General features: G+C 40.6%; 1 protein-coding gene across 1 annotated transcript; it reads left to right on the forward strand.

The window, feature by feature from the left end:
* Positions 1-44: 44 nt before the first annotated feature.
* Positions 45-26,893, forward strand: LOC138947216 (enhancer of polycomb homolog 1-like). The gene is made up of 15 exons (XM_070318653.1): positions 45-438; positions 4,702-4,858; positions 6,472-6,617; positions 7,076-7,171; positions 7,515-7,622; positions 8,189-8,256; positions 9,175-9,255; positions 9,808-9,934; positions 10,490-10,663; positions 13,127-13,213; positions 13,729-13,874; positions 14,292-14,414; positions 16,426-17,225; positions 17,518-17,785; positions 18,507-26,893. The coding sequence occupies exons 1-15, from the start codon at positions 286-288 to the stop codon at positions 18,580-18,582; spliced, it is 2,610 nt and encodes an 869-aa protein (XP_070174754.1). The 5' UTR covers positions 45-285; the 3' UTR covers positions 18,583-26,893.
* The last annotated feature ends 763 nt before the right edge of the window (positions 26,894-27,656 follow it).

A 27,656-nucleotide genomic window follows, 5' to 3' on the forward strand; every position in this document is an offset into this window, starting at 1 on the left:
GCTGAGCATGCGCAGTAGAAGCCTGCTCGCAAAGCGCTATGGGACACCCTGATGGCTTTATGAATCCGCCATGATGGATCTTGAAAACGCTAACTGTACTACGACTTTGGTAGCCGTTGGGTGAAGTGGTGACGTTTTGTGATTGATCCTGAAGGACTCAGCCACCATGGATTGAAACTTAACTATCGTGTGAAGGTGTTTTAGTCCTGATTTTAGGACTCCTTGCCCCTCTATTTTGAGGGAGAACATTTGGACTATCTCATTAGCATATTTAGCTTCACAATCATGAGTAAAGTGTCGTTTCGGGCCCGGGCGCTGGATGTTTCCAAGCCAATGCCCATTTATCGGTCCGAGGATATTCCAGACTTGCGTGATTTTGATAAAATTAATCGCGCAGTTCTGCAGATGCCGACTGGAATGGAAAAAGAGGAAGAAACGGTACGTCAAAAGTGCTCTAAAGCTCTTTGTTGCGCCGCCATCTTGGATTATCGGCGCGCTTCAACAAGCAAATATTGGTGTGGCATTGGCGGTCAAATGTGCATTAAAAATAGTCTGCATGTTGTTTAATTAAGTGCGTTAGCTACTCAGTTGAATTTGCATGAGAGGGTATGTGGAAGAAGTTCTGCGATTAGGGTTGTTCATGCCCACTTGCAGCGGACAGGTCACGTGTCTTGCCGAAATGTAGGTCACAGTGACCCTTTTGTGTTCACTGCAAGTTGAAACGCGGAACTAAACCTGATCATGACATGCCTAGCCATGAAGTGCACACCAGCTTTCTTTTTCAATCAAAGTGCACTGATTTTTTCAGGCTGGCACAATGTATGCGCGTTTTCTGATTTTTGGGGGATTCGCACTTGCAAAGTACTGCTACTGCTAGGGGGAATAACTCCTCCCTGGACTGCTCTCCATAAAGGGGGATTCCCTAAAGTTAATGGACAGGAGGTCCTGTCGTACTTGAACAATCAGGGAGGATCTGTACTCGGATCAACACTCAGAAAGGCCAATACCCATCAGACGACTGAATAAGATCAAGAATATGCAAGGCCCCACTTCCTCTATGATGTTGTTAGTGTCACCATCACCCACATTTCAATGGATGGAGTGATCTCCCAGTCCATGAATAGTAAACAGCAGAGCTGTATCTTTTCTGATAAATCATTGAATGACTACTGATCTACAGCATGCCAAGTGCAGTATATGATTATTCATTGAGACAAAATCTCCATCTGATAGTGGTGCGAGACTGTTTTTTACATGGGTGAAGTTCTGAATTTTCTGCTGTCAGACCACAAGCGGAAGGAATCGTCCACTGGACTACTACTATCACAAAAAGACTACAAGGTATGTCACTCACCTTCGAGTCTTCTGTGTTCTTGGAGTCGCTTCCTGGGGAAAAATATTGTTCAAGACGGTTTGCCTCTTCCTACAGTCTGTGTAAGGTCAAATAAATACAGTTGAATGATTGTTTGAACTATTATGTGCCTTTAGTTTTCAGCTTCCATCCGCTGCAGGTTGTTTTTAACCATCATTTGGACGAATCTTCGTTTGCGAGCCGCTAATCCACTTGGGGACAAATCATGTATCCGCATCGAATATGCATACCAGCGGCAGCGCTCATTGGTTAATAACAGGATATTCGATGATTATTTTCCCGTGGGTAGCGGCTTCCCCTTTGCTGCACAATAATATTTACATATGTTTTAGACCAATGAGCGCTGGTATGCATATTCGGTGCGGATACATGATTTGTCCCCAAGTGGATTACTCGCTCGCAAACGAAGATTCGTCCAAATGATGCGGTTAAAAACAACCTGCAGCGGGTGGAAGCTGAAAACTAAAGGCACATAATAGTTCAAACAATCATTCAACCGTATTTATTTGACCTTACACAGACTGTAGGAAGAGGCAAACCGTCTTGAACAATATTTTTCCCCAGGAACCGACTCCAAGAACACAGAAGGTGAGTGACATACCTTGTAGTCTTTCTGTGATGGTAGTAGTCCAGTGGACGATACCTTCCGCCTGTGGTCAGACTCAGAGCGGACGGCTTTCACTTATTCAGTTAGGCCACACACAAAAAGTTGTATGTTTCTGGTAACATGGCTACAAAAAATAGGGTAGGTAGGTAGGGAATTTTTGTTTTTTTTGTTTTTTGGTCAGGGTAGAAAATAACTATACAGTGACGCAAAGAGACTGGACTTACTATACAAAGAGAAAGACAACACATTACAAAACAAATGAGACAAAAGGGATGCGGGGTTATCCCCCTTGTGTCGTCTGCCGTCTGTTACTTTCGTTTTGACGCTTTTTTTAAAAAAAATTTAATTTTTTACAAATGCAATTAAAAAAAGTCTAGGGTCGGCGGGAAAAAACTAGGTAGGGTCGGGTGACCAGAAACATACAACTTTTTTTTTTTTGCCTTATTGATAACAAAGTATTGAAGAGCAGGTGTGGTTCAGCAACAGGGGGGGGAGGGATTGATGAAGATAAATTTGCAAAATGGTGTACATTGTCAAGTTGAGGGCTGGTGAGCAAAGGCACATGTATACGTACTGATGTAGCTTTTCTAGCACAAACTTGAAAGTTGAAATAAAAAGCCTGCATAATGTTTACAAACACTGAGACATGTCTACCAGTCATGCGTCACCGATTTGCCCGCCAAGGAGGGTTTCACATGAATTTTGATGTCAAATGACTGACGTTAGAAGTACGTATCAATCGGCGACAGTGTGAATTGAGCCCCCCCCCCCCCCCCCCCCCCCCCCCCCAAAAAAAAAGAGGGGTAGTTACTGGTCTCTTGAGAAAAAAAAGTGAATGTTTTGAATCAAAACTAAATGTGTTGTTTACAAGTAGCTGCTTTTGTTTAATTGAGGTCTAACGAATGACGTCTCACAACGTGCACCCCTTGTGGGTTAGGGGGAGTCCCATATTGGTTGGGACGAGAAAGAATTTACCCAATGCTCCCCAGCACGTCGTAAGAGGCGACTAACGGATTCTGTTTCTCCTTTTACCCTTGTTAAGTGTTTCTTGTATAGAATATAGTCAATTTTTGTAAAGATTTTAGTCAAGCACAGACCTGTTTACCAGTACGATTTGGGCGTATTTTGTACGCCAAATTATTATCGGTACGCAAATACGCGACACACGCACAAAATACGCATAAGAAAAAGTCTAGAATACGTTTTCCAGTGTTGGTGTGCTGATCGGTTTCGGTCGAAGGGAGATAACCATGACAGCGAGTCTTCGGCTGTGGAAACCTTGTTCATCAGTTGTTGGCACGTGCGATCGTCTGGAGAATCGTGGCAAAATGAAGCGGTAAAATGTGTCACTTTCGGATGACTGTACCAAGTCTAAACAGCAGAAGCAGCAGATTTTCTTGGAGAAATATAAGAAAGAGACAGGAATTGTGGAGTCTACTATGGGAAAAAGTCATGCACACTGCAAGTATTGTAAATCAGATTTCTTCGTTGCCCATGCTGGGAAATATGACATCGAACGACACTGCATTTACAAAACTCACCTGGACAAGGTTGCTGCAAAGAAATCCGCTGAAAGCTACCAAGGAATTATGAAGTTCATTCCCGCAAAGCAAATCCTGCCAGAAGAAAAGGCTGTAGTCCGTGCTGAAGCAATGTTTTCTGAGATGATTGTAAAAATGAACTTGCCACTGTCAAGCTCAGATGTTATTTCACGAACTTCATCTTTTCATTATCAATCTGTTTGGAAGACATTGGTTATAATGCTATAAACTGACAGGTAAATAAAATTGTTTTATCCCTGTTGTATTGGAAGGAGTTAAATTCTGAAGGTGTTCACAAGACATGCTATTCTTACACAAACACGTTTGCACCCACGCGTACATTTTCCTTAGCCCATATAGCTTTGCTTGCAAAGTACACCAACTTTTTGAAAAATACACTCAACTTTTTGGGAAAGTACTCTTGCCTCGGGTTTAGGGTAAACAGGTCTGCAAGCAGTATGTGAGAAATGTTAAGTCCTTTGTACTGGAAACTTGCATTCTCCCAGTAAGGTCATATATTGTACTACGTTGCAAGCCCCTGGAGCAAATTTTTGATTAGTGCTTTTGTGAACAAGAAACAATTGACAAGTGGCTCTATCCCATCTCCCCCTTTCCCCCGTCGCGATATAACCTTCGTTGTTGAAAACGACGTTAAACGCCAAATAAAAAAAGAAATCACAACGTGCGTGGTCGTCCTTGGCGGTCAAGAAAGCCGCCGCGATCATTGCGCAGACGACACTTCTAGACCGCCAATATTTTTTGTGCGCATCACGTGCTCCACATAAATCGGCCGGAAACGAAGCAATTGGGAAACCTGGATAGAGAATTATTTCAAAAGGATCAGGGGAGATTTTCCTTTTGTGTTTCAAATTCAAATTTCTTGAATAAAGTAGAAAGAATTTATTGTCCTTACCTTTGAATTTGATATGGAAGTTTGTTTGGTAGTATTGAAATTAAAACATTTTATGCAGAAGTACAATGTGTACACATAACAGTGAGTAAAATCTTTGAGAGGGTTGTAATAGTCTGTAAATAGAATTGACTTTTTTGTTTATATGACTACAGTTTTGTGTACCTTATGACTCATCAGGTGCTCATCAGAATGAGATTGTCTTTACAAGAGATAACAATGTACACACACATATGCTGCACCAAACTAATGCACGCCCATTTTTCTGCAGGAAACTCACTTGCAAAAGGCCTTGACAGCTCAGCAGTTCTATGGCACAGCGGAAGCTCGCGCAATTCCGATCCCGGAAGTTCAGAGCGTGGACGATCGCTACTACAAGCTGTACGATGCTGATTATAAGTTGCCTAAGCAGTACATCCATATCCAGGGTGAGCATGTGAATCCGTTGTTCACTGCTTGTTCTCTGCGTGTTGTGGTTTTGTTTAGGGGCCCAGTGTATTCTTGTTCAACTTGTTGCAGCAGTATGGAATTGAACAGAATGTGCTTCTTTTTTAATTGTTTCCTGGAACTTTGTTTCAAAGTGTTAATTTTTCTCAGGTGAAAAAAAAGGGCACAGCCTCATGTGTCCATTGTCTTGTTACCCAAATTAATGTATCATGCCAGCCACCTGCAGATTGGGAACATGTTTGACTTGTCCCAAGGCTGTCCTTTCTTAGCAGGTTCCACTGTAGGGTTAGGTAAGGAAATGCAGACCTGTTGTCACATCCTATCCTATTTTACATCTTCCTTAGGCGTTATGCTTTGGTGATAGTAATACTGTTATCCATGAATCTGGTGTTTGTGCTATAATATAGTTTGTTATGTTATGTTACCTGCTATTCCGACTTGGTCGTGTGACAGACGTTTTCTTCCACACGAGATTACGTTGATTGTCTAACGAAGCCGTCAGGCTGAGTTAGACATCAGCTAATCGAGTGTGGAAGAAAACTCTGTCACACGACCAAGTCGGAATAGCATTTATGTCTCACAGCTTCAACAGAGGAGAGAACAAACACGTTTTGTGTACTCAATCAAGCTTGACAAACCTAAACACAGGAGCAGCCATTGTGGAGAGATCTACTTTTTGACGGAAGTGACCGAACAACTGTGAATGACGTCTCGGTATAAGTGAATGACGTCACAGTCATCGTCACAGTCTGTATCTTTTGAAGCATCGCATTCTTCATGACGTCTTTCTGTGTCTGCATCCGCGAAATGTTTGTTCATTCCGGAATCTTTGTCATCTATGTTCATAACTCTGTCCTTATAGTGTCAGACTAACAGGCCTCCTGAGCGAGCCACTTTCCAAGGGCAGCTATATTCGCGTATGGAAACAGTACTGTTGTCTGGGATGCCGTTTTCAGTATTCTGAACGTTGAAGAATTTGTAAAGAGAAGAAACGATAACACTAACAGCAGGAGAAATAAAAGTTGTGTGTGCATTTTGGGGCTTTTGGAGGGACGTGTTCGAGTTTGAATCCGTTCTTGCACATGCTCCAAAGCGTGTAACATACAATCTTGCACACGTTTGCTTTAGTAGTGGCAAAGAAGGAAAGCGTGTGACATTATATGATGTTATATGAAGTCTTATATCGCGCACATATCTCCAGACTCGGACTCAAGGCGCAGGGATCTATTTATGCCGTGTGGGATGGAATTTTTTACACAATACATCACGCATTCACATCGACCAGCAGATCGCAGCCATTTCGGCACATATCCTACTTTTCACGGCCTATTATTCTAAGTCACACGGGTATTTTGGTGGACATTTTTTATTCTATGCCTATACAGTTTTGCCAGGAAAGACCCTTTTGTCAATCGTGGGATCTTTAACGTGCACACCCCAATGTAGTGTACACATGAAGCGTTTACACTACCAAACTTTTGAAACCATGCCGAACAATGCTGTACATCACTACATGCTTTTGCAGGGATTTGGGGTCTACACTTTGGTTGAAGCATACAGTCTCATCAAGGCAGTTTGTTTTCATATTTTGTAGCGCTGGGCATGGAGCAGGAGATACCGGACTACGACCTGGACTCGGAAGACGAAAGCTGGCTGCAGGAACAGAGCAAAAAGATGGAGATCACTCCCATCAAGTTTGAGGAGATGATGGACCGTCTAGAAAAAGGCTCTGGGCAGCAGGTATGATTTGCTGTGAAAAATAATGATAAACACTAACCGCCCAATAATCCTTGAAAAGCAGATGCTGAGGTTACACTTCTTAGGTGGGGGCATTTTTCTGGGCCTGTTGGGAGCTTCAGGGATCTTTCCTGAGATCCCCAGACTGCAAGATTTTGTATCATGTCTTTGGCTAATTTCCTGGGAGGAGGGAGGATTTTGTGTGTACCATTGTCATTATCTCATGCCTGTTTCTACTATGTTTGTGTGTGTAGCAATACTACCATGGCAAGGGAATTTCTTGAAAGCTCTGAGAAGTCCAGTTCCCTACTTAGAAAACATCCTAGTACGTATATGACCTGAAGATAATCAGAATTGTGCTGTCCTTTTTTTCTCTCTGTGGTTGAGGTCGGAGTGGTATTGTAAAACCAGTTCTTACTGTCGGTGATGTTGTGACGTCATTTTTTTTGTTGCACTTGCAGGTTGTGACACTTCCTGAGGCCAAACTGCTGCTGAAGGAAGATGATGATCTGATTATTGCAGTCTATGACTACTGGCTCAACAAACGCCTTCGTCTGGTGAGTTTTCTGTTTGTTTGGCTCTGAGGGGATGAGTTTTTGAGTCATCTGATGAAATTCTCAGTATAAGAAATGGCCAGCTGCATATTGAAAAAAAATTATGTTGAAGTTCTTTTGAATGTTGCTGAAGCTAGAATTGCTTCATTGTAAAGCATTTCTTGGGTTTGATGGCCTCCAGTCATGACACAAGTCTGATTGATCCTCACCAGCTGAAATGCCTTCTTTCGTGAAAATTGTTCTCTTTGAAAAGGTCCAGAAACTGAAAACTGTGTGTTTTATTGCACAGGTTTTTTTCTGTTGTTAGTTTGTGCAGTTTGTTGATACTGTGTGTTTTGATTTGCAGGAGATGCCACTGATCCAGCAAGTCAAGTCAGAAAAGCGCGATGGCACGACAACCAACAACCCATATGTTGCTTTCCGCAGACGAACAGAGAAGATGCAGACAAGAAAGGTAATTCTTCTCAGAAGTTAAACTGTTTCACATCAAAAACCTGTCTTCAAGGGGGTGTATTTTCACTCGATATGGGTGTATGCTGCCTAAATTGCAGGGTGAAAAGGTCATACACGTACAAATCTTCTTGTGCATAAACATGAGTGAACATGGGAGTTTCAGCCCATGAACAAAGAAGTTTTTTTTTAATTGTTTTTGTTTTATGGTTGGGTGTGCTGTGCTTTGGAACCCCCTACTTTGCAGAATATTTTACCATGGGTAGCCATGGAATAGAAAAAGAAGAAAATTGATATGTTGAGTAATTTCACCGCTGTTTAGGCCAAAAAAAATAGGTCTGTTTACAGTAACATAGGCCAAAAAAATAGGGTCGGTAGGTCGGGTTTTTGTTTTTTTTTTTTTTTTCCAAAAAACCATATTTTTTCGTTATTTTTCTTTTTTTTTTCTTTTTTTTTTCCCCCAAATGCCAAAAAAAAAAGTCTAGGGTCGCGCGAAAAAAATAGGGTCGGTCGGGTTACCGTAAACAGACTTTTTTTTTTTTGTGCCTTATATTAGTTGTTTCTTTTCAGAACCGGAAGAACGACGAAGTTTCTTATGAGAGGATGTTGAAGTTGAAGCGAGACATGGTGAAAGCCAGGTAAACTTGCACTTTTTCTATTGTGCTGTATGCTATTTGTACCACAATTCTGAGAGGAATTATATCATGTGAAAATAAAAGTTTTGATTAATTAGCCTGACCTTCGTCAATTATGGCATGCTGATAGTTGTACATTGTTGTGAGTGTTAGCTGTATTTTGATTATAAAATTATCGCGTAATAGATTATTTCTTTTCATCCTCTGGGATAAGTACACTTTATGTTGTCCTTTGACTTTAAAAATAGTGGGCTCCACAGTACCTGTCCGATCTCGTGCAGAAAAACAATCCTGAAAGGATTGTCCGCTCTGCCTCCCAAAATAAATTTGTCAAAGCTCCTAAGTATCAGAGGGACGATCATGGTAGCCGCTGTCTTTCAGTCGCAGCTGATCATATCTGGAACAAACTCCCTTTGTCTCTACGTCTCAGTCCATCTCTGCCTTCTTTCAAAGCAAATCTCAAGACTCACCTCTTCAGAGAAGCATTCTATGATGATGTAGTTGTCGCGACCCTGTGAATGTGCACTTTCGGATGAACAATGTTTACTGTGTGTGTGTGTGTGTGTGTGTGTGGACATGTGTGGGTGGGTGTGTGTGTGTGTGTGCACATTATAATTGTCGTGTATACTGGGAGTTCGTTCCTGTAAGAGCCTCTGGATTTTTGTAACATTTATGGTTTGTTTTCGGTTTTTGTTGTAAAGTGTTTATGGTTGTGTTCTATTCCGTCAATGGCGTCATTCTGGTAATGATGTTGTTATTGCTTTTGTAAAGCGCTTTGTGTGTTCGAAAGCGCTATAGAAATCACCATTATTATTATTATTATTAAAAGAAGTTACTATTTTGCAGTTGAACTTCAGACATTGTGAGCCCTATAAAGAAAGTGTGTTACTTGAATTGATATGCTGCTTGATTCTGTTTCAGCACTCTTACACAGTTTCTCAAGAGGCGAGAAAAGAGCAAAAAAGAAATTGTGCAGCTCACCATTGAAATCATGGAAAAACGGTGAGTGTTTCTGGTTACTGTTAAATGGTTAGACTCTGTTCTTCTCTGGTTTCAGGAAATCATTTAGTTGTGTCTAAAACCGATCAAACCCTGAAACCACAACTACTGCCATGCACACAGATGCACATGCAAATAAAAACAACAACAAAACACTCATATACACATTGTTTTTCTTAGACGAAGAGGACAATAGGTCAGTTGGCCCTAGAACGACAATATGTACAGGTCGAAATGTGTTAGGTTAAAAAAAAAGTTATGTCAGAAGAGCTCCTGCATCAAACAGTAGACTGGCCAGGGATCAGAACAATATGTCAGATTAAAAAAAAAATTTGCATCAGTGACCTAAGGCTGAGGCCTGTGAACATTACTGCACGCACTCAAAACAGCAGTGCACAGTCACATTCAGTAGACATTTCTTGGGAGATTTGTGTTTGCAGGTCTCAAGCCAGGCATTGGTGATAATTCAGTGATGAGTTCAAGGTTCGAAGCAACAGTTTATTCTGAATTGCCATCAGATTTTTGGTATTTACTGTTTTCTTTTTTTACTTTCAGCTTCCAGATGGAGGACTTCAGTGGGGCCTTGCTTGAAGAGGCGGAGGCTGAGAGAGAAAAGATGCCGTCTTTCATCCCCCCATATATGTTCAACAGCAATGGTCAGGCAGTATCCGCTTACAATGGGGTATGTGGCTTTTTGTTAGACATGGTGGTTCTGTTGTTGTTTTTTAAGTAAGAATAATATTAGTGGATTCAGAAGCCTTTGGGAAAACGAGTCTGAACAAAATAATGATCCGAAGCAAAGGAGAGTTATGATCTTCGCATAGTATCGGGCGCACAGAGAAATGTTCCTGCATGTTTTGTACTTCATGTGTATTTCTGGGTAGAGTTGATGCGAAGGCAGTACAAAGATTTATGGGACTTGAACCGATCAAACGGATATTATGGAGAAGATCAAGATGATTATGGGTTGTTGTTAGATTGTGAACATGAATTTATTAAGACATAAATGTACACCTTTCTTTTGATCAGACTGTTGTATCACAATTCTTGGCACAAACCGGCGCATAACATTTTACAGTACCTTGTGCAAACAGCAAGGCATAAAGTGAAACCGCCCTTTTTTTACTTTTGGGAGGAACGGCATGCTTCTGTGTAGAACTGTTGAATTTTCTTTTGTAGTTTTCGCTTTCGTATAACTGATATTTTGGTTCAGTTTTGTACCAACCTTTTTCCACAGGATGAGGTGGCCCCAGTGCGGAAGAAGCGTCAGTACAAGCGTCGGCAGAAACAGTCACAACAGTCCAACCACCCCCACGCCACTGCCGCTGCCATCGCTACTGCTGCCTCCTTCGGTGACGTCGACATCTTGCACCACGACTTGGACAGCTCCGAGGAGGATATTATGTCACCTGTAAGTATCTCACATGATTGGAAGGATTATTGCAGGGATGAGAATTCCCATATGTATTTTAAGAACGTTTTGCAAATAAATGTGGATTAGTGCATATAGTGGCTCCGGATATTATCAGAAATCTTCAATTTTTTTTTTCAAATTTTTTTTTTTTTCAACTTTCATCCCTGTCATTTGAATCTCTTGGCAACCAGTGAGGTACCGTATTTGACGGACTACAAGCCGCGACTTGTTTTAAAAAAAAATCGCATTGCGGCTTATAAAAAGATGCGGCTAAAACGTTACCTAAACTTGAATAGCATTCACCTAATGGAAGTCGCCGCGGATTTTCATTTCGCTCGATTAGCGATTACCGGTACTTTATTAGCTCTCTTCTCAAGACTCTGCGCTTTTCTCTTTCTTTCGCGAATCTTCGTTTGTCAACAAGTCGTTGTGACAAGATAGCGTACAGAGAAACACCGGATGTATCAGGATCTCACGCGCGCGAGATTTCGTTTTTTGTGTCTCGCGATAGTTGGAGGAGCAAGAGCCGCCATGTTGTGTTTTCATCTGCTCGAAATGTGCGCAAAAGTCGTAAATCATCCCAAAAAAGCTTATTCCGGGCGGGACTACATGTGTGTGTTGGTTACAAATTGTGTGTGTGATATTTTTCTTCAAACTTTTTCACTTTTCTTCTTTGTTTCACTTGTTTATTCTCGGAGCCGATTTCGCCAAATACCGTACTTTCGTTTGCCTGGTTGTTTTGTTTGACACGATCTGATTATATTTTTTTCGACGGCGGCTAATATAGTGACGCGGCCTATACGTGGCTCGTCCCAATTTTTGACTCACATGCGAAGCAAAAGTGAGTCTATGTACTCACCCGAGTCGTCCGTCCGTCCGGAAAACTTTAACGTTGGATATTTCTTGGACACTATTCAGTCTATCACTACCAAATTTGGCAAGATGGTGTATGATGACAAGGCCCCAAAAAACATACATAGCATCTTGACCTTGCTTCAAGGTCAAGGTCGCAGGGGCCATAAATGTTGCCTAAAAAACAGCTATTTTTCACATTTTCTCTGAAGTTTTTGAGATTCAATACCTCACCTATATATGATATATAGGGCAAAGTAAGCCCCATCTTTTGATACCAGTTTGGTTTACCTTGCTTCAAGGTCAAGGTCACAGGAGCTCTTCAAAGTTGGATTGTATACATATTTTGAAGTGACCTTGACCCTGAACTATGGAAGATAACTGTTTCAAACTTAAAAATTATGTGGGGCACATGTTATGCTTTCATCATGAGACACATTTGGTCACATATGATCAAGGTCAAGGTCACTTTGACCCTTATGAAATGTGACCAAAATAAGGTAGTGAACCACTAAAAGTGACCATATCTCATGGTAGAAAGAGCCAATAAGCACCATTGTACTTCCTATGTCTTGAATTAACAGCTTTGTGTTGCATGACCTTGGATGACCTTGACCTTGGGTCAAGGTCACATGTATTTTGGTAGGAAAAATGTGTAAAGCATGTGAGTCGTATGGGCTTTGCCCTTCTTGTTTTGTTAAAAGTCCGGGGTGCGGCTTATAAAACGGTGCGTCTTGTAATCCGTCAAATACAGTACTTCTTGTTCAGCGTCATCTTGCCATTTGATTGTATACCGTATTAGCTGCAATGACAAGGCACTTTTAGGGCCGACATTGTAGGCGGCCTATGATGACGGGTACATTTTTGTCAGCATAATTAAGGAAATTATTGCACTAGGCAAGCAAAATTGGGAGGTGTCTGTTCATTAAAAAGGCAGGTACATCGCAGGTACGATTGATTGGTTCTAATGGCCAAAAAAGAGGGCAAAGTAATGGGTTCCATACCAAATATTGAGTTGGCAAGTAAACATGGAACACTGTCCACCATATCAGGGATTGGCTTGGGCATCAGTCATCGGTCTTTTGCCATGTTAAATTCGGAAAAGACCGACACACATGGGTCTCAATCCATCAACTGACCGATAGACATGCAGCAGAGTCAGTCAGCTCGTCTTATTTTTGTCTGCCGTCTTGTTCTTTCTTTTATTTCCCCTTCCTTACTTAATTAAAATACTATGGTTATTGTGTCCCCTTTTATTCCTCTTCATGTAAGACCATTGGAAAATAAACAAGAAAATGAAGAAATGAATTGAACTTTCCTCTCATTTGTACATAGTAAACAACTTTCAGAAGTTTCTCCTCACTGCCGTAATGCACAATCGCGGCTGTCCCGTGGTGGAAGGAAAGTTTTTTTTCTTGACTGATTGGTTTGCAAAATGACTGATTGATTTGTGGCTGAGTCAGTCAATGGACCTCTTGTGGACAAAACCCAAGCCAATCCCTGCCATATGCAATGCCCCGAATGGCCTTGTTGGGAGTGTGTAAAACTTGGTTCTTTCTAAAACATGTACACCTTGCAGTTTGTTGAATTCCCTCTCCTGTTTTGCAGGCAATGTCGCCATCTGACCATGAGGATGAAAACGATCCTGACGGTGCCTACGCATTCAAGAGACGAAAGTCTTGCAACTACTTCCCAGTGAGTGTTTGGAACTGATACTAATAGCTTGTCAAACAGCAGTAGAATACTGTCGTTATTCTGAGGAGGAGATGATTATAGCCATGATATAGAAAGACAAGCAGATGTAGAGGTTTAAAGATTCTTGAAATATGTTTAGGTAAGCATGCCAGATTATGGTGGGGTTGTGGAGTTTTCTTTGTGTGTGTGTGTGTGTGTGTGTGTGCAATGAGGAATGGAAGTACCTACCCCTGAAGTGTTGTGCATGAAGGGAGAACTCTTATTGCTTATCAGGCAGTGTTTACTTCCCTTACACTGTAAACTAATCACCACTGAATATGTCTGTAATGTCATAATTGCAGTTTGGGTGACTGGTCGGAATGTGCTTTCTTGGGGCATTCAAAAAGGAGGGAATGTGAGACAGACTGAAATCTATGATCATAGAATGTTGTTTGATTACTCAACTTCATTAATTTTAGCTTACATGATAATCATATGTACAGCAAGATGCTTATCAGCTCTATTGTTACTTTCAGCCATTATGTGATCGCCTTGGCAACTGGCCGTGGTGTGATCCGGAAGAAGGTGGAAAGGGAGACAAGCGCCACTGCTTCTCACTCACCACCCTTCCAGGTGGTCGCTGTGTCGGTTTCGCTCGTCGCCGAGTCGGCAGAGGTGGAAGGTAAAGAGCTTTTTGCAAAGAAGACTATAGATTGTGAAGATTGTATTCTCTTTTGAAAACTTGTATGGTTCTGCCAGTTGCTGAAGTTTTTAAATTTCCAGATTGCATGATTTTGCTCTTCTTTTGTCAAGAGTGGGTTTTTTTTTTTGGGGGGGGGGGTGGGGGGTCATGCTTTTAGGCTTTTTCGTTTTTTTACAATTTCATACTCTTGTGTCATAGAGAGCTTTGCGATAATTTTAGCAAGTTCAATTTTCAAACACCCAAACAACATTTATATCAAAATTTGTGATGACTTTAGTTTTTGATTTTATAAGAAGTCATGAGCGTGGGGTAGCCTCTTTTGGGTTTAGAGTGAGTAGTCAGTGATGTTGAAGTCAATTTTGCATTGATTATAGTGAAGGAATTTTTCTTTTGCAGAGTAATACTGGACCGAGGAGTTTCACCTTGGGACGATGCTCTCGAAAAGCTGGATCTGGCTTCTGGCCAGTCCTACTCTGGTCGACTCGGAGAATACATTACATATATTCGTGAAAAGAAAATGTGAGTGGGTTGGGCATTTCTCTGTTTTATGATTGATGAGATCGTTTGTGATGAAGAGCTTCTGTCTGTGACATTGAGAAATGTACGCTTGACTATGAAAAAGAATATGAAATTGGTAGAATGAGATGTTCAAAGGGGTGGATGACTGCACAGTTCTATTGCTATAACAACTTGTGTTTTTTTAGGGGAAACTTGCAGAAATAAGGTATTCTGAGTCAGAAGTAATGTGGTCAGCGTTCTTATCTAAGACTAAGGTTAAGGAAGAGTATATGGACCTCAATATCGACATGTGAATTTCAGGCGATGTTCGGAAGTAACTTTCTGGTTTGTATGGGTTGTGAAAGAGTTGTTCCTCTTGAAAACTGAGGCTTTCCCATGTGGCATTATAATTCATATTGTTAAATTTGTTGACATTAGGCCAACAAAAAAAAAATGTCTGTTTCTGGTAACATGGCTAAAATAAATAGGGTCGGTAGGTCAGGATTTTTTTTTTTTTTTTTAATTTTTTTTTTTTTACCCCAAATGTAGACCTATAAAACTAACTTTAAAAATCGCGCAAAGAGACTGGATTCACTATACATAGAGACGAGACACTCAACACATTTACAAATCGTCAGCGGACTTTCGTTTTCACACGTTTTTGTTGTTCATTTTCTCACCCTGTCCTTTACCACCAAAAAACAAAAACAAAAATTTTTGAGTTTGGAAAAGAAAAGTTTAGGGTCGGCGCCGAAATTTAGGGTCGGTCGGGTGACCAGAAACAGACAAAAAAAAATTTTTTTGCCTTAGGCCAAAAAAAAAAAATTGTCTGTTTAGGGTAACCCGACCGACCCTATCGATTTGGCGCCGACCCAAAAACTTTTTTTTGATTTCAAAAAAAAAAAAGAAAAAAAAGAGGTAAAAATGCTAAAAAGAGACATTTGGCGTTTCTTTCTCTCCCTTTCTCTCTGTTTTATTTATACGTTAGTTTTGAAACATGTATTCATCAAATATAAGAAGTGAATGTTCAGCCAACATAGCATTTACAAAACAAAAACAACAAAAAAAACAAAAACCTACCTACCTACCGACCCTACTTTTTTTGGTCATGTTACCCTAAACAGACAATTTTTTTTTTTTGGCCTTATCACTGACAGCTGTGTGGGTTTTTTGACTCACATGCGAAGCAAAAGTGAGTCTATGTACTCACCCGAGTCGTCCGTCCGTCCGTCCGTCCGTCCGTCCGGACGTCCGTCCGGAAAACTTTAACGTTGGATATTTCTTGGACACTATTCAGTCTATCAGTACCAAATTTGGCAAGATGGTGTATGATGACAAGGCCCCAAAAAACATACATAGCATCTTGACCTTGCTTCAAGGTCAAGGTCGCAGGGGCCATAAATGTTGCCTAAAAAACAGCTATTTTTCACATTTTTCCCATTTTCTCTGAAGTTTTTGAGATTCAATACCTCACCTATATATGATATATAGGGCAAAGTAAGCCCCATCTTTTGATACCAGTTTGGTTTACCTTGCTTCAAGGTCAAGGTCACAGGAGCTCTTCAAAGTTGGATTGTATACATATTTTGAAGTGACCTTGACCCTGAACTATGGAAGATAACTGTTTCAAACTTAAAAATTATGTGGGGCACATGTTATGCTTTCATCATGAGACACATTTGGTCACATATGATCAAGGTCAAGGTCACTTTGACCCTTATGAAATGTGACCAAAATAAGGTAGTGAACCACTAAAAGTGACCATATCTCATGGTAGAAAGAGCCAATAAGCACCATTGTACTTCCTATGTCTTGAATTAACAGCTTTGTGTTGCATGACCTTGGATGACCTTGACCTTGGGTCAAGGTCACATGTATTTTGGTAGGAAAAATGTGTAAAGCATGTGAGTCGTATGGGCTTTGCCCTTCTTGTTTTGTTTGTTGGCGTATCTAAGATGATTTTTGTTTTGCCATGATCTTTGCACGGATTTTCATCTCTCTCTCTCTCTTTCTTTCTGCCCTTGGAATGCAGTCCATACTACAGACCTCAGACCCCTCCCCCGGAAGAAGACATCTCCTTGCGGGACAACGGCCGCTCCCTGCCACGCTCGCTCTTCAACTCCAAATCCTCCTCCTCTCCGTCCAGCCAGGAGTTCAACCTGGAACTCTTCAACTGCCACCGAGAACAGCTGCTGGAGATGCATCGAGAGCAGGAAGCTCGCCTTCTCAACCAGGAGGTCTTCACCGTCACCCCCAGCAACCAGCTGGGCAGCCCCGACCTTCAGAGGTCGTTCTCCTCGCAGCCTACCTCCCGCTTCACCCTGGACTCAGCCAGTGCTCAGTTTGCCGTCAGTGCTGTGATAGACTCGTCCCAGTTGGAAACGAACGGTGTGCTGAAAGGAAGCGAAGGAGTCAACGGTGTTGGCAGTATCGGTGGGGGTGGTAGTGTCCCTGCTGCAGGCTGTGTCAACGCTGGTGGGGATGCAGGCCAGCCTGCCAGCATTGTCGTGGTTTCTGACGCTGCTGTGACGATACCATCAACCTCTTTGGTTTCTTCTCTATCTTCAGTCACCTCGTCAGTAGCTCTGGCACCGGTCACTTTCTCACCTCAGCCCTCCATCATGGCTACCAAGACTGCTGGCACGGCCTCTGCCCCTTCCGCCGTGCAATCCCATCACACCCCTCTGTCGTCATTGACGTTGCCCCTGTCCACTGCTTCTCTGCTTTCATTGTCAGCGCATTCAGTCAGTTTAGCCACGCAGAATCCCCACGTCACATCCAACGGCCCTGTTGCTGTGTCCTCTGTTTCTGCCATCTCTGGTGTTATGCATGGTGGGTATTACTTTTGGTTCTTGTCAGTTCACAGTTTTCATCACAGAAAAACCTTAACATTGTCTTTTGGTGTTTTATTTGGTGTTAACATTTTAACTACTTTTTGCCAGCTTTTTATTTGCACGCTTGATTAAGACTGTCAGTTCTTGCAGGCTGATTTCTGATAAATTTGTACATTTATGACTGACTGCTGCAGCTATTGTAAGAAAACAAAGATGTATACATGTTCATTAGAATTTACCTGTTATATCAGGTTTTAAAAAAAACGTAACCATTTCTGTTTGTTTTGCAGGTAAAACACCAGGGTTAGCTCCGGCAGGATCCATTCTACATCTCCATCTCCCCATCACAACAGCCACAGTTCCCCGAGCTGTGGTGGCTGCCCCCTCTGTAACCCCCTCAGCCACTCCCACCATCCCCGCCCCTGTCCCCACCCCCATCCCCGTGTGTGCAAGCTCCGCCCCTGGGCCGGGAAAGATCAACAGTAAACAGGTGCCTGCAGGGGTGGGGGCATCAGGAATGTGCAATCTGGCGACATCTTCGCCTATGAATATTCTCAAGTGAGTTCTTTGTGTTTTCTTTAGTTTGGATTCTGTTCCGAGCTGGCTTACCAATAGACCCTATCGGTATTCCAAGCTCTCGTAATCTCTCGCAAACTTCAGAGCATAGCAAAGCATTCGGTACAGCGATCTCGTGCGAGCTGCACAAGCCAAGGTTCGAAGTTCTCGCGATGTTCAAAGCATAACAAAGAGCGAGTCTCGCGAGATCTGCTCAGATACCGAAAAGGTCTATTAAAGAAAGGATGACAGAAGAAAGAATGAGTATTTGATTTAAGAAATGAAGAAGAACAAATGAAACAGTCAAACTGTTTGAAAAGAGTAGCACTTGGCAGGGTTTTGCAGAAATGCTTTGCGCTCTCTCATTTTGCTTCTTCTCTGGACTTTGCTTTTCATTAAAAATAGAGTAAAAAAAAAAAAAAAGTAAATGGTATTTGATCCAGGAAGAGTGAAAGTAGAAGGGAAATGAGTAAATATAAAGCTTGTGTAGAAATGGCTTTATTTTTTTAAGGCTTGATAGGAAAGGAAATTCTGAGCTGTTTAATTTTTCTGTGGGTTTACCCCTGCATGATATAGTCCGTTGAACTTAGTCGGCCCAACAGTACTATAAGTCTTGTCTTCAGAGGAAGATATGTTGTCTAACTTGCTCTACCTGAATCTGGACTGATTTTTGTAAGCGTCCAAGCTTGATAAGGCTGTGAATTTGCTGTTCATTCTGTTACAGGACAAGCCACGAGGAAGGGAATAGCTCCGTACACATATTCAACGCAGATACACCAATGCCAATGGACGTTTCCTGACAGTCTGTTGGTGATCGTCATGGAAACATCACACTGTCACTCTCATACAGCCAGATTCCTGGCAGAGACCGCTAGTCAAATCTGGCGGAAGCAAAAAGACATGAGGTCAGCTCCGGTTGGTGAACGCCGCTTGGTAACTGGCTATGATAAACATCTTTGGGACGCAAGGGAGAAGAGAGAGAGTCGTGAGCTACGATTCCATACCATCAAAATTTCTCCGCCCCCAAAAGGCATCCTGGTAGTGGATGCGCTGCATGTATGTTGCGTTGCTGCTGGAAAAGCTGAAAGGTTTAAGATTGTAGAAAACTTGTTCTTTGCTATCTGTCACATTTTGTGGGAGATCAGACTGGTTGGGTTGAAGGACAGGTATAGACAGTAATGTATGCAGTTGAGAGAAATGCTTGAGAAGTTTGGTATTCTTATTATTTAGGTTGGTGGCGTCATCTTTACCTTATGCTTTGGTTTGTGTTGACAGTCATTTGGTTCTCTATGGGTAGTTCTACCTGAGTAAATGCAGGCAGTAGTTGGGTAATCAAAACAAAAAAAGCTGGTACCTAATATAAAAAAAGATAAAAAATTATATATAAAATAAAAGAAGAAAAAAGGAAAAAAATAAAGCCTTTGTACCACTCAGTAGGTTGTGAAATCTGGTATAAGATCATTTGACAAAATTCAAGTGTAATGTTTCTGAGTTTCTCTGTTGATGTCCAGCAGTTTGGTTACTTACCTTGAACAGGAAATTGAAATGATTAATATGAGCTGAATTTCAAGCCAGGCTGCCTCAACATGTCTAGTTCAGTTGCACAAAGAAAAACCTGCCAGATTTTGAGACGTAACTTGATGCATTCTCCATGAGTTTAAAACGCAGTGCTTGAAAAGTTTTGTAAAGTAACAAGAGAGAGAAATATGATCCTTATTATTGATTGACACGATTCGGCAAACCTGCGTTTGGAAAAAAAATTCTCACATGGAGTAGTAGTGCTAAATAGTCTGTCTGGAGATGTACGTGCTCTTGGAGCAAATACAGGTTATGGGTGCAACTGCAAGGAATGTGCTCTGCATATGAAAACGCCAGATGCAGATTAATTAAGAGAAAAAAACTGCAGTACCAATGAACGAAGTGCTTTTTTTTTTTTTCATTATTTTTTTTTTTTCATTTTTTTTTTTTCATTCAAAGGTCACATATCTTGAGTGAAGGTGTGGCTGTACCGTCTTTGCAAGAAAGATGTGGAACAACAGTTTTATAGATTCAAAATGTCTGCATGCTTATTTATAAGTAGTTCCTGTGTTGTAATCTATATCTATGGAAGAACTGAACAAAGGAACTGAAGGGAAGATTGCTTTCTGCTTAGTTTTGTGAATCCTGCTTCAAAATCAGAGAGACAAAACCTGACTTAGGGCATGGAAATCATCACAATTACGTTTGTGAGATATTGCAGCTAAATGCATGAGTTCTTCTATTGTGAAGACAGAAATTACCAATACACGAGTTTGGAATTTTCAATGTTTTGTTTACCAGAAGCAACGATTTTGTTCCCCTCACTATTTTGAACCACCTTCATTTTTAAGGTTTATTGCTCCCTTTGTAATGGAAGCAGGGGGCCTCGGGGAAAAAAACTTAAGAAGTGAAACCACCGGAACGTGTTCAATTAATGGCAGCCTTGAAAATGTATTCCACCTTATTGTTTCACTCCTTTTCTTCCCTTTTATGTGTGTGTTTTTTGTGGGTTTTTTTTTTAAGTTACCTCATGAGAGACTTGAAACAAGTGTTAAAAAAAGAAAACTGTTAAGTGAGTGTGTGCAATACATGTGATTATGTCGGTGAATTCTTGCTGTAAACTCTTTTCCTTCTTCTTTCGGTCTTTTTATGTAGTATTGATACTGAGTGCAAAATCTCTAATAGTATTCATAACTGAGAAATGTTCACAATTTTTGTTGGAACGAAAATATTCAGAGGCACGCAAACATGACTTGGGAATATCTGTTGAAAAACGAGTAATTATGTGCACTTTTTGTGTTCGTGTGTGTGTGTAAACTAAAGTGTTTGCTGAATTCAAAGCAATTATGAATTTGTGACATCTGGAAAGAGAATTTTAGTGCTTTTTATTTTTTTTAAATCTTAAACATAATAGTGGGTAGAAGGTGTGTCTTTAGTGCCAGTGCATTGTCACTGCAAATACCGCTGTGGATGTTTCGTGATCTATTTGTTTAGACTTGCTGAAGAAACCAAATGAATAATCTTGTACATCGCTTTCTGCAAACTCTGTAAAAATTTGCTTTGTACAGTATAGAGTATGTTCATGTGCGTTGTACATGTATTACTTTAGAACAATGATTCAAGTTTTCTTCATTACGATGAAATTGAAATGAAAAGCTGTACGCGCAGCAGGACCCCCCCTCCCTTTTTCTTTTTTTTTTTTTTTTTTTTAAATGTATGGACAAAGTATCCTGAGCTGTTAAGATTTTATAAGCCTATCTAGAGATAAACAATTTTTTTTTAAAAAGACACAAAAAAGAGAAGAAAAAGAGAAATGTTGGACAAGTGCTCGAGTAAAGTGATGTGGGTAAAACATTTGTTAAGGCCAACAACAAAAAATAGTCTGTTTACGGTAACATAGGCCAAAAAAATAGGGTCGGTAGGTCGGGATTTATTTTTATTTTTAAAAAAAAAATTTTCCCTCCCAAAAAACATATTTTTAAGTTATTTTGCCTAAAAAGAGACTCCCCCCCCCTCCCCCCATATGCCCAAAAAAAGTCTAGGCTCGTGTGGAGAAAAAAAATAGGGTCGGTCGGGATACCGTAAACAGACTTTTTTTTAATGACAAATGATGCTTTTTGACTCACATGCGAAGCAAAAGTGAGTCTATGTACTCACCCGAGTCGTCCGTCCGTCCGTCCGTCCGTCCGTCCGTCCGTAAAACTTTAACGTTGGATATTTCTTGGACGCTATTCAGTCTATCAGTACCAAATTTGGCAAGATGGTGTATGATGACAAGGCCCCAAAAAACATACATAGCATCTTGACCTTGCTTCAAGGTCAAGGTCGCAGGGGCCATAAATGTTGCCTAAAAAACAGCTATTTTTCCCATTTTCTCTGAAGTTTTTGAGATTCAATACCTCACCTATATATGATATATAGGGCAAAGTAAGCCCCATCTTTTGATACCAGTTTGGTTTACCTTGCTTCAAGGTCAAGGTCACAGGAGCTCTTCAAAGTTGGATTGTATACATATTTTGAAGTGACCTTGACCCTGAACTATGGAAGATAACTGTTTCAAACTTAAAAATTATGTGGGGCACATGTTATGCTTTCATCATGAGACACATTTGGTCACATATGATCAAGGTCAAGGTCACTTTGACCCTTATGAAATGTGACCAAAATAAGGTAGTGAACCACTAAAAGTGACCATATCTCATGGTAGAAAGAGCCAATAAGCACCATTGTACTTCCTATGTCTTGAATTAACAGCATTGTGTTGCATGACCTTGGATGACCTTGACCTTGGGTCAAGGTCACATGTATTTTGGTAGGAAAAATGTGTAAAGCAGTTCTTAGTGTATGATGTCATTGCTATGTAAGCATGTGAGTCGTATGGGCTTTGCCCTTCTTGTTTTGTGAAGGTCTCACAGGCCTTCCTAGAATCTGTCTGGTCTTGGGACCCTAAAGTTCTTCTGAGGACCCCTTAAATATTGGGGGTCCCAGGACCCTTTAGTTAGAGTGTCTGTGGGGAGTTCCTGCATAAATGTGAGCATAAGAAAAACTCTTCCGACATCCTTGATGCATGTGGATGAAGTGCCAAAACTTCAACAGAGAAATGTAGTACTTCTAGCTCTGTGAGCTCCACTCCTCTGTATGATCACGGTCGTAGTGCATGTTCAAGTCCAAATGTGTAAATTGCATGAAAGACCCAAGAAACAAAGTTAGCTGTGAACTTCCGTATGATCACAATAGCAGTATGTGTGTTCGTGTCCAAATGTGGTATGACATGCCTAGCCCCTGGAGCAATTTTTTTATTAGTGCTTTTGTGAACAAGAAACAATTAACAAGTGGCTCTATCTCATCTCCCCCCTTTCCCCGTCGCGATATAACCTTCATGGTTGAAAACGACGTTAAACACCAAATAAAGAAAGAAAGATGACATGCCTAAAAGACCCAAGAAAAAAAGTTATAGCTTTGAACTTCCGTATGATCACTGTAGCAGTATGTGTGTTCGAGTCCAAATGTGAAAATTGCCTGAAAGACACAAGAAACAAACTACTAGCTGCGAGCTTGATTGCTGTATGATCACTGTAGCGATACGCGATATATGTGTTTAGTCCAGATGTGTAAATTGCCTGAAAGATCCAAGAAACGAAATGCTAGCTGTGAGCTACCCCCCGCGGGTTAGGGGGAAGAATTTACCCGATGCTCCCCAGCATGTCGTAAGAGGCGACTAACGGATTCTGTTTCTCCTTTTACCCTTGTTAAGTGTTTCTTGTATAGAATATAGTCAATGTTTGTAAAGATTTTAGTCAAGCAGTATGTAAGAAATGTTAAGTCCTTTGTACTGGAAACTTGCATTCTCCCAGTAAGGTCATATATATTGTACTACGTTGCAAGTCCCCAGAGCAATTTTTTGATTAGTGCTTTTGTGAACAAGAAACAATTAACAAGTGGCTCTATCCCATCTCCCCCTTTTTCTCGTCGCGATATAACCTTGAACGGTTGAAAACGACGTTAAACACCAAATAAAGAAAGAAAGCTGTGACCTTGATTGCTGTGTGATCACTGTAGCAATATGTGTGTTGAGTCCAGATGTGTGAATTGCCCGAAAGACACAAGAAACAAAATACTAGATGCGAACTTGATTGCTGCATGATCACTGTAGCAGTATGTGTGTTGAGTCCAGATGTGTAAATTGCCTGAAAGATCCAAGAAACGAAATGCTATCTGTGAGCTTGATTGCTGTATGATCACTGTAGCAGTATGTGTGTTGAGTCCAGATGTGTAAATTGCCCGAAAGACCTAAGAAACAAAATACTAGATGCGAACTTGATTGCTGTATGATCACTGTAGCAGTACGTATGTGTGTTGAGTCCAGATGTGTAAATTGCCCGAAAGACCCAAGAAACTAAATACTAGATGCGAACTTGATTGCTGCATGATCACTGTAGCAGTATGTGTGTTTGAGTCCAGATGTGAGAATTGCCTGAAAGACCCAAGAAACAAAATACTAGCTGCGAGCTTGATTGCTGCATGATCACTGCAGCAGTATGTGTGTTTGAGTCCAGATGTGTAAATTGCCTGAAAGACCCAAGAAACAACATACTAGCTGCGAGCTTGATTGGTGCATGATCACTGTAGCGATGTGTGTGTTTGAGTCCAAATGTGAGAACTGCTGAAAAGATGTTAGAATAAGAAGCAAAACAGAGAAATGTCCGACTAATTTTACTGGATCTGTGAACTTGACTGTATGATCACTGCAACAATGTTTGTGTTCCGAGTACTAATGTGAGAATTGCCTCAAAGTGGAAGAAAAAAGAACAAGAGTAAGTGTTGTCCACAAAAAAAAGAGGAAAAAAAGCAAATTGCGAAAGTTGCCATCGATAATAATATGTTGACACTTGAACATGTCGCTTTACGGGTAGAAGTGTGCATGTTGTTGAGACAGAGAATATAATACATCTGTCTTGTTTGTGTAAGTGTCATGGGTTTTGTAAGACCAGAGATACGAGGATCTAAGTTGCTGAGAGTGAGCTAAAAGTTGTTGTGATATGCTCAGAGGGGTCCCGCAGTGGGGCACTGCGGTTATGAAATTAAAAGCCCCTCCTGTTTTTGGAACCGCAGGAGCTTTCTAGTTTGCTGTTAGGTAGATTTTTGGTTCCTCTTTCCTGTCATGCTCTCTTTTTCTTCATGAATTCTTTTCTTTTTTCTGCCTTCTTGCTCATTCACCTGTATTTTTGACTCACATGCGAAGCAAAAGTGAGTCTATGTACTCACCCGAGTCGTCCGTCCGTCCGGCCGTCCGGAAAACTTTAACGTTGAATATTTCTTGGACACTATTCAGTCTATCAGTACCAAATTTGGCAAGATGGTGTATGATGACAAGGCCCCAAAAAACATACATAGCATCTTGACCTTGCTTCAAGGTCAAGGTCGCAGGGGCCATAAATGTTGCCTAAAAAACAGCTATTTTTCACATTTTTCACATTTTCTCTGAAGTTTTTGAGATTCAATACCTCACCTATATATGATATATAGGGCAAAGTAAGCCCCATCTTTTGATACCAGTTTGGTTTACCTTGCTTCAAGGTCAAGGTCACAGGAGCTCTTCAAAGTTGGATTGTATACATATTTTGAAGTGACCTTGACCCTGAACTATGGAAGATAACTGTTTCAAACTTAAAAATTATGTGGGGCACATGTTATGCTTTCATCATGAGACACATTTGGTCCCATATGATCAAGGTCAAGGTCACTTTGACCCTTATGAAATGTGACCAAAATAAGGTAGTGAACCACTAAAAGTGACCATATTTCATGGTAGAAAGAGCCAATAAGCACCATTGTACTTCCTATGTCTTGAATTAACAGCTTTGTGTTGCATGACCTTGGATGACCTTGACCTTGGGTCAAGGTCACATGTATTTTGGTAGGAAAAATGTGTAAAGCAGAAGGTCAAGCATGTGAGTCGTATGGGCTTTGCCCTTCTTGTTTCCAAAAATCTCTTCTCTTGCCGCTTGTCTCGCGATTCATGTATAGTTTAATCTGTTAGTGTTCTGATGTAAGTCCAGCAGTAGATAGGTTAAGCCTATTTTAACATACTGGAAACTGGTAATCTTCCAGTAGGTATTAATTTAGTTTTACTAAAGCCTGCTGGGACACAAGTAATGGGTTAGTGCATTTGTAAACAGGAATCGCTTGACAAGTGGCCCCCTTCATCCCCCCCTTCCTCGTCCTGATATGGCTCTGCGTAGTCGGCTGGACGTTAAGCAACAAATAAACAAACAAACAAAATGCTCAGAGGGGGTGGGATCCCCTACCCAGTTGTGTGTGTGTGAATTATATGTCCTAATGTATCCCTCGTTGCAAGAAAGAAAAGCACAAACAGAGAAAAGTATGTACCTTGCTGCAGAAGAACCAAAATGCTTGTTTTGGAGTGAAAACTATTTTTATAAGTTGGTAGGGGTAAAGGGATGTGCTCATATGAACTTAAATGAAGTGAAGTGGTTCCAAGTATTTGGACGTTTTTGGATTTGTTGCATTTGCTATCACAACATGTTCATATACATCATTCCATTTTCAGAAATGCATGTAATTGCCTTTTGAAGTACAGTAGAGGATAGATAGCTTTTTCATCACAGGATTTGCAGTACTTCAGGCAAACAATTGCTTATAATATATTACAGAGCAGTGATGTAAGTAGTGATCTGATGTGTTCCATGTTAAGATTGTCTTGTTTTTAAACTTCCTCGTAAGATGTTCAAAGTTGTGTGAAGGATGTTTGTATTGTCATTATTATGTGCTGTCTATTTTAACTGGCAATATACACAAAGATTTGCATCATTTCCATCAATAATAGAATATAACCATTAGGTGTAGAATTTTGCTGAAGGCACAAGTAAAAATGTGGTAGGAGCTTATTCAATGTGCAGCACATAGTAATGTGTGTGTATTTGTTTAGCACAAGGTCTGCAAATCTTTCTTTTTTTGCCATAAAGAAGTTATAAAAAAAAACCCACAAGCAAGACAAAAAAACTAGAAAAAAGTAAAAATTCTTATGTTGCAATGGAGTAAGTACGTGTAAATGCGACATTGTTGTGAAAATGTTTTTTTATGTGTTCAACATGTATATTTTCACCAGTTATGACATTGTCAAGTAACCTTGAACGGTTGAAAACGACGTTAAACACCAAATAAAGAAAGAAAGAACATTGTCAAGTTGTATTTATAAACATATCTGACTGATTTTTATATGAACTGCATGCATCTGATTTTTTTCCCCTTTTGTTTTGTGAATGCTTGTTATGGATGAATTTTTGGCAATATTGTGAACATGTGAGATTAGTTTGTGCTTGGACATTGGTATGTAATATATATATTATATTGATTGGTGTATACATGTCTGATACTTGTGTATATGGTTCAAGACATGTAATATCTTGTGTATGTATGAATGTGTGGTTTGAGTATGGTAAAAGAAAAAAGAAAGAAAGGAACCAAACAGAGAGAGGGGAGAATTGGAACTGTGATAATGACAAATCGATTGACGTGAACAAATCGCGTCATTACATTTGAATAAAATAAAACAAGAAAAAAGCTTCAGAATGTTGGTTTGTTTGTTAGTGTGTCTGTCTGCGGGTGCATGTGTGCTTGTTTGGGATGAGATGATGTTGCGTGCAGGAGACATATCTTCATAAAAAGCCTTCTTGATGATGCATTATACCTTCCATCCCATGTGCGCTATCCTTGAAGCCTCTACATATCTCACACTTCGCGTGTACCCCCAATTTAAAACTCCCTCCATCAGACCTTATTTTTTCAGAATATTTGTCCATAACCTCTGTGAATGTACCTCCGATTTTCTCAGATTGTTGGTGTCTACTGTACATGGGCTGAGTGAACCACTGGGACGCACACAAAAGCAATATCCCGTTGTAACACGAGAAAATTACTCCCCCCTCCCCTAGCCTAACAATTTTTTCAAGAAAATGAAGAAAACAAATAATATAACAAAAATAATAAAAGAAAGAAAGAAATTTGAAAGTAAAATAAATAATGTCTCAGATTGCACCAGACTGCTCCATTTTCCTTGTTTTTATCCAAATTCGGGCTTCGCGTCGTCGATCTGGCCCGAAAAGAAATTTGGAACACACTTGCTCGATTGCTGCTTTGATCATTAACAACTTAAGTCTTAAAATGGGGGTAAATTAACAAAGTTTATGATAGGAAAATCTGAGAAAACAGGGTCTAAAAGGGAGGGAGGGAGTCTGATTGGGGGGCTCCACTGTACCTGCATTTGCACGGGGTTGGCTTGACGGGGCTGGGCCGCCATTGCGCGAATCTAACCCTTACCCTAACCCTAACCCTA

This window comes from Littorina saxatilis, linkage group LG14, assembly GCF_037325665.1.
Source record: "Littorina saxatilis isolate snail1 linkage group LG14, US_GU_Lsax_2.0, whole genome shotgun sequence".
Lineage (NCBI taxonomy): Eukaryota > Metazoa > Mollusca > Gastropoda > Littorinimorpha > Littorinidae > Littorina > Littorina saxatilis.

What these genes read in the sequence shown, in the direction of transcription:
- LOC138947216 (XM_070318653.1), top strand. Translation starts at nt 286, where the DNA reads ATGAGTAAAGTGTCGTTTCGGGCCCGGGCGCTGGATGTTTCCAAGCCA. An exon ending in GCAGTACATCCATATCCAGG is followed by an intron (nt 4,859 to 6,471) that starts GTGAGCATGTGA and finishes CATATTTTGTAG; the next exon opens with CGCTGGGCATGGAGCAGGAG. An exon ending in AGAAGATGCAGACAAGAAAG is followed by an intron (nt 7,623 to 8,188) that starts GTAATTCTTCTC and finishes GTTTCTTTTCAG; the next exon opens with AACCGGAAGAACGACGAAGT.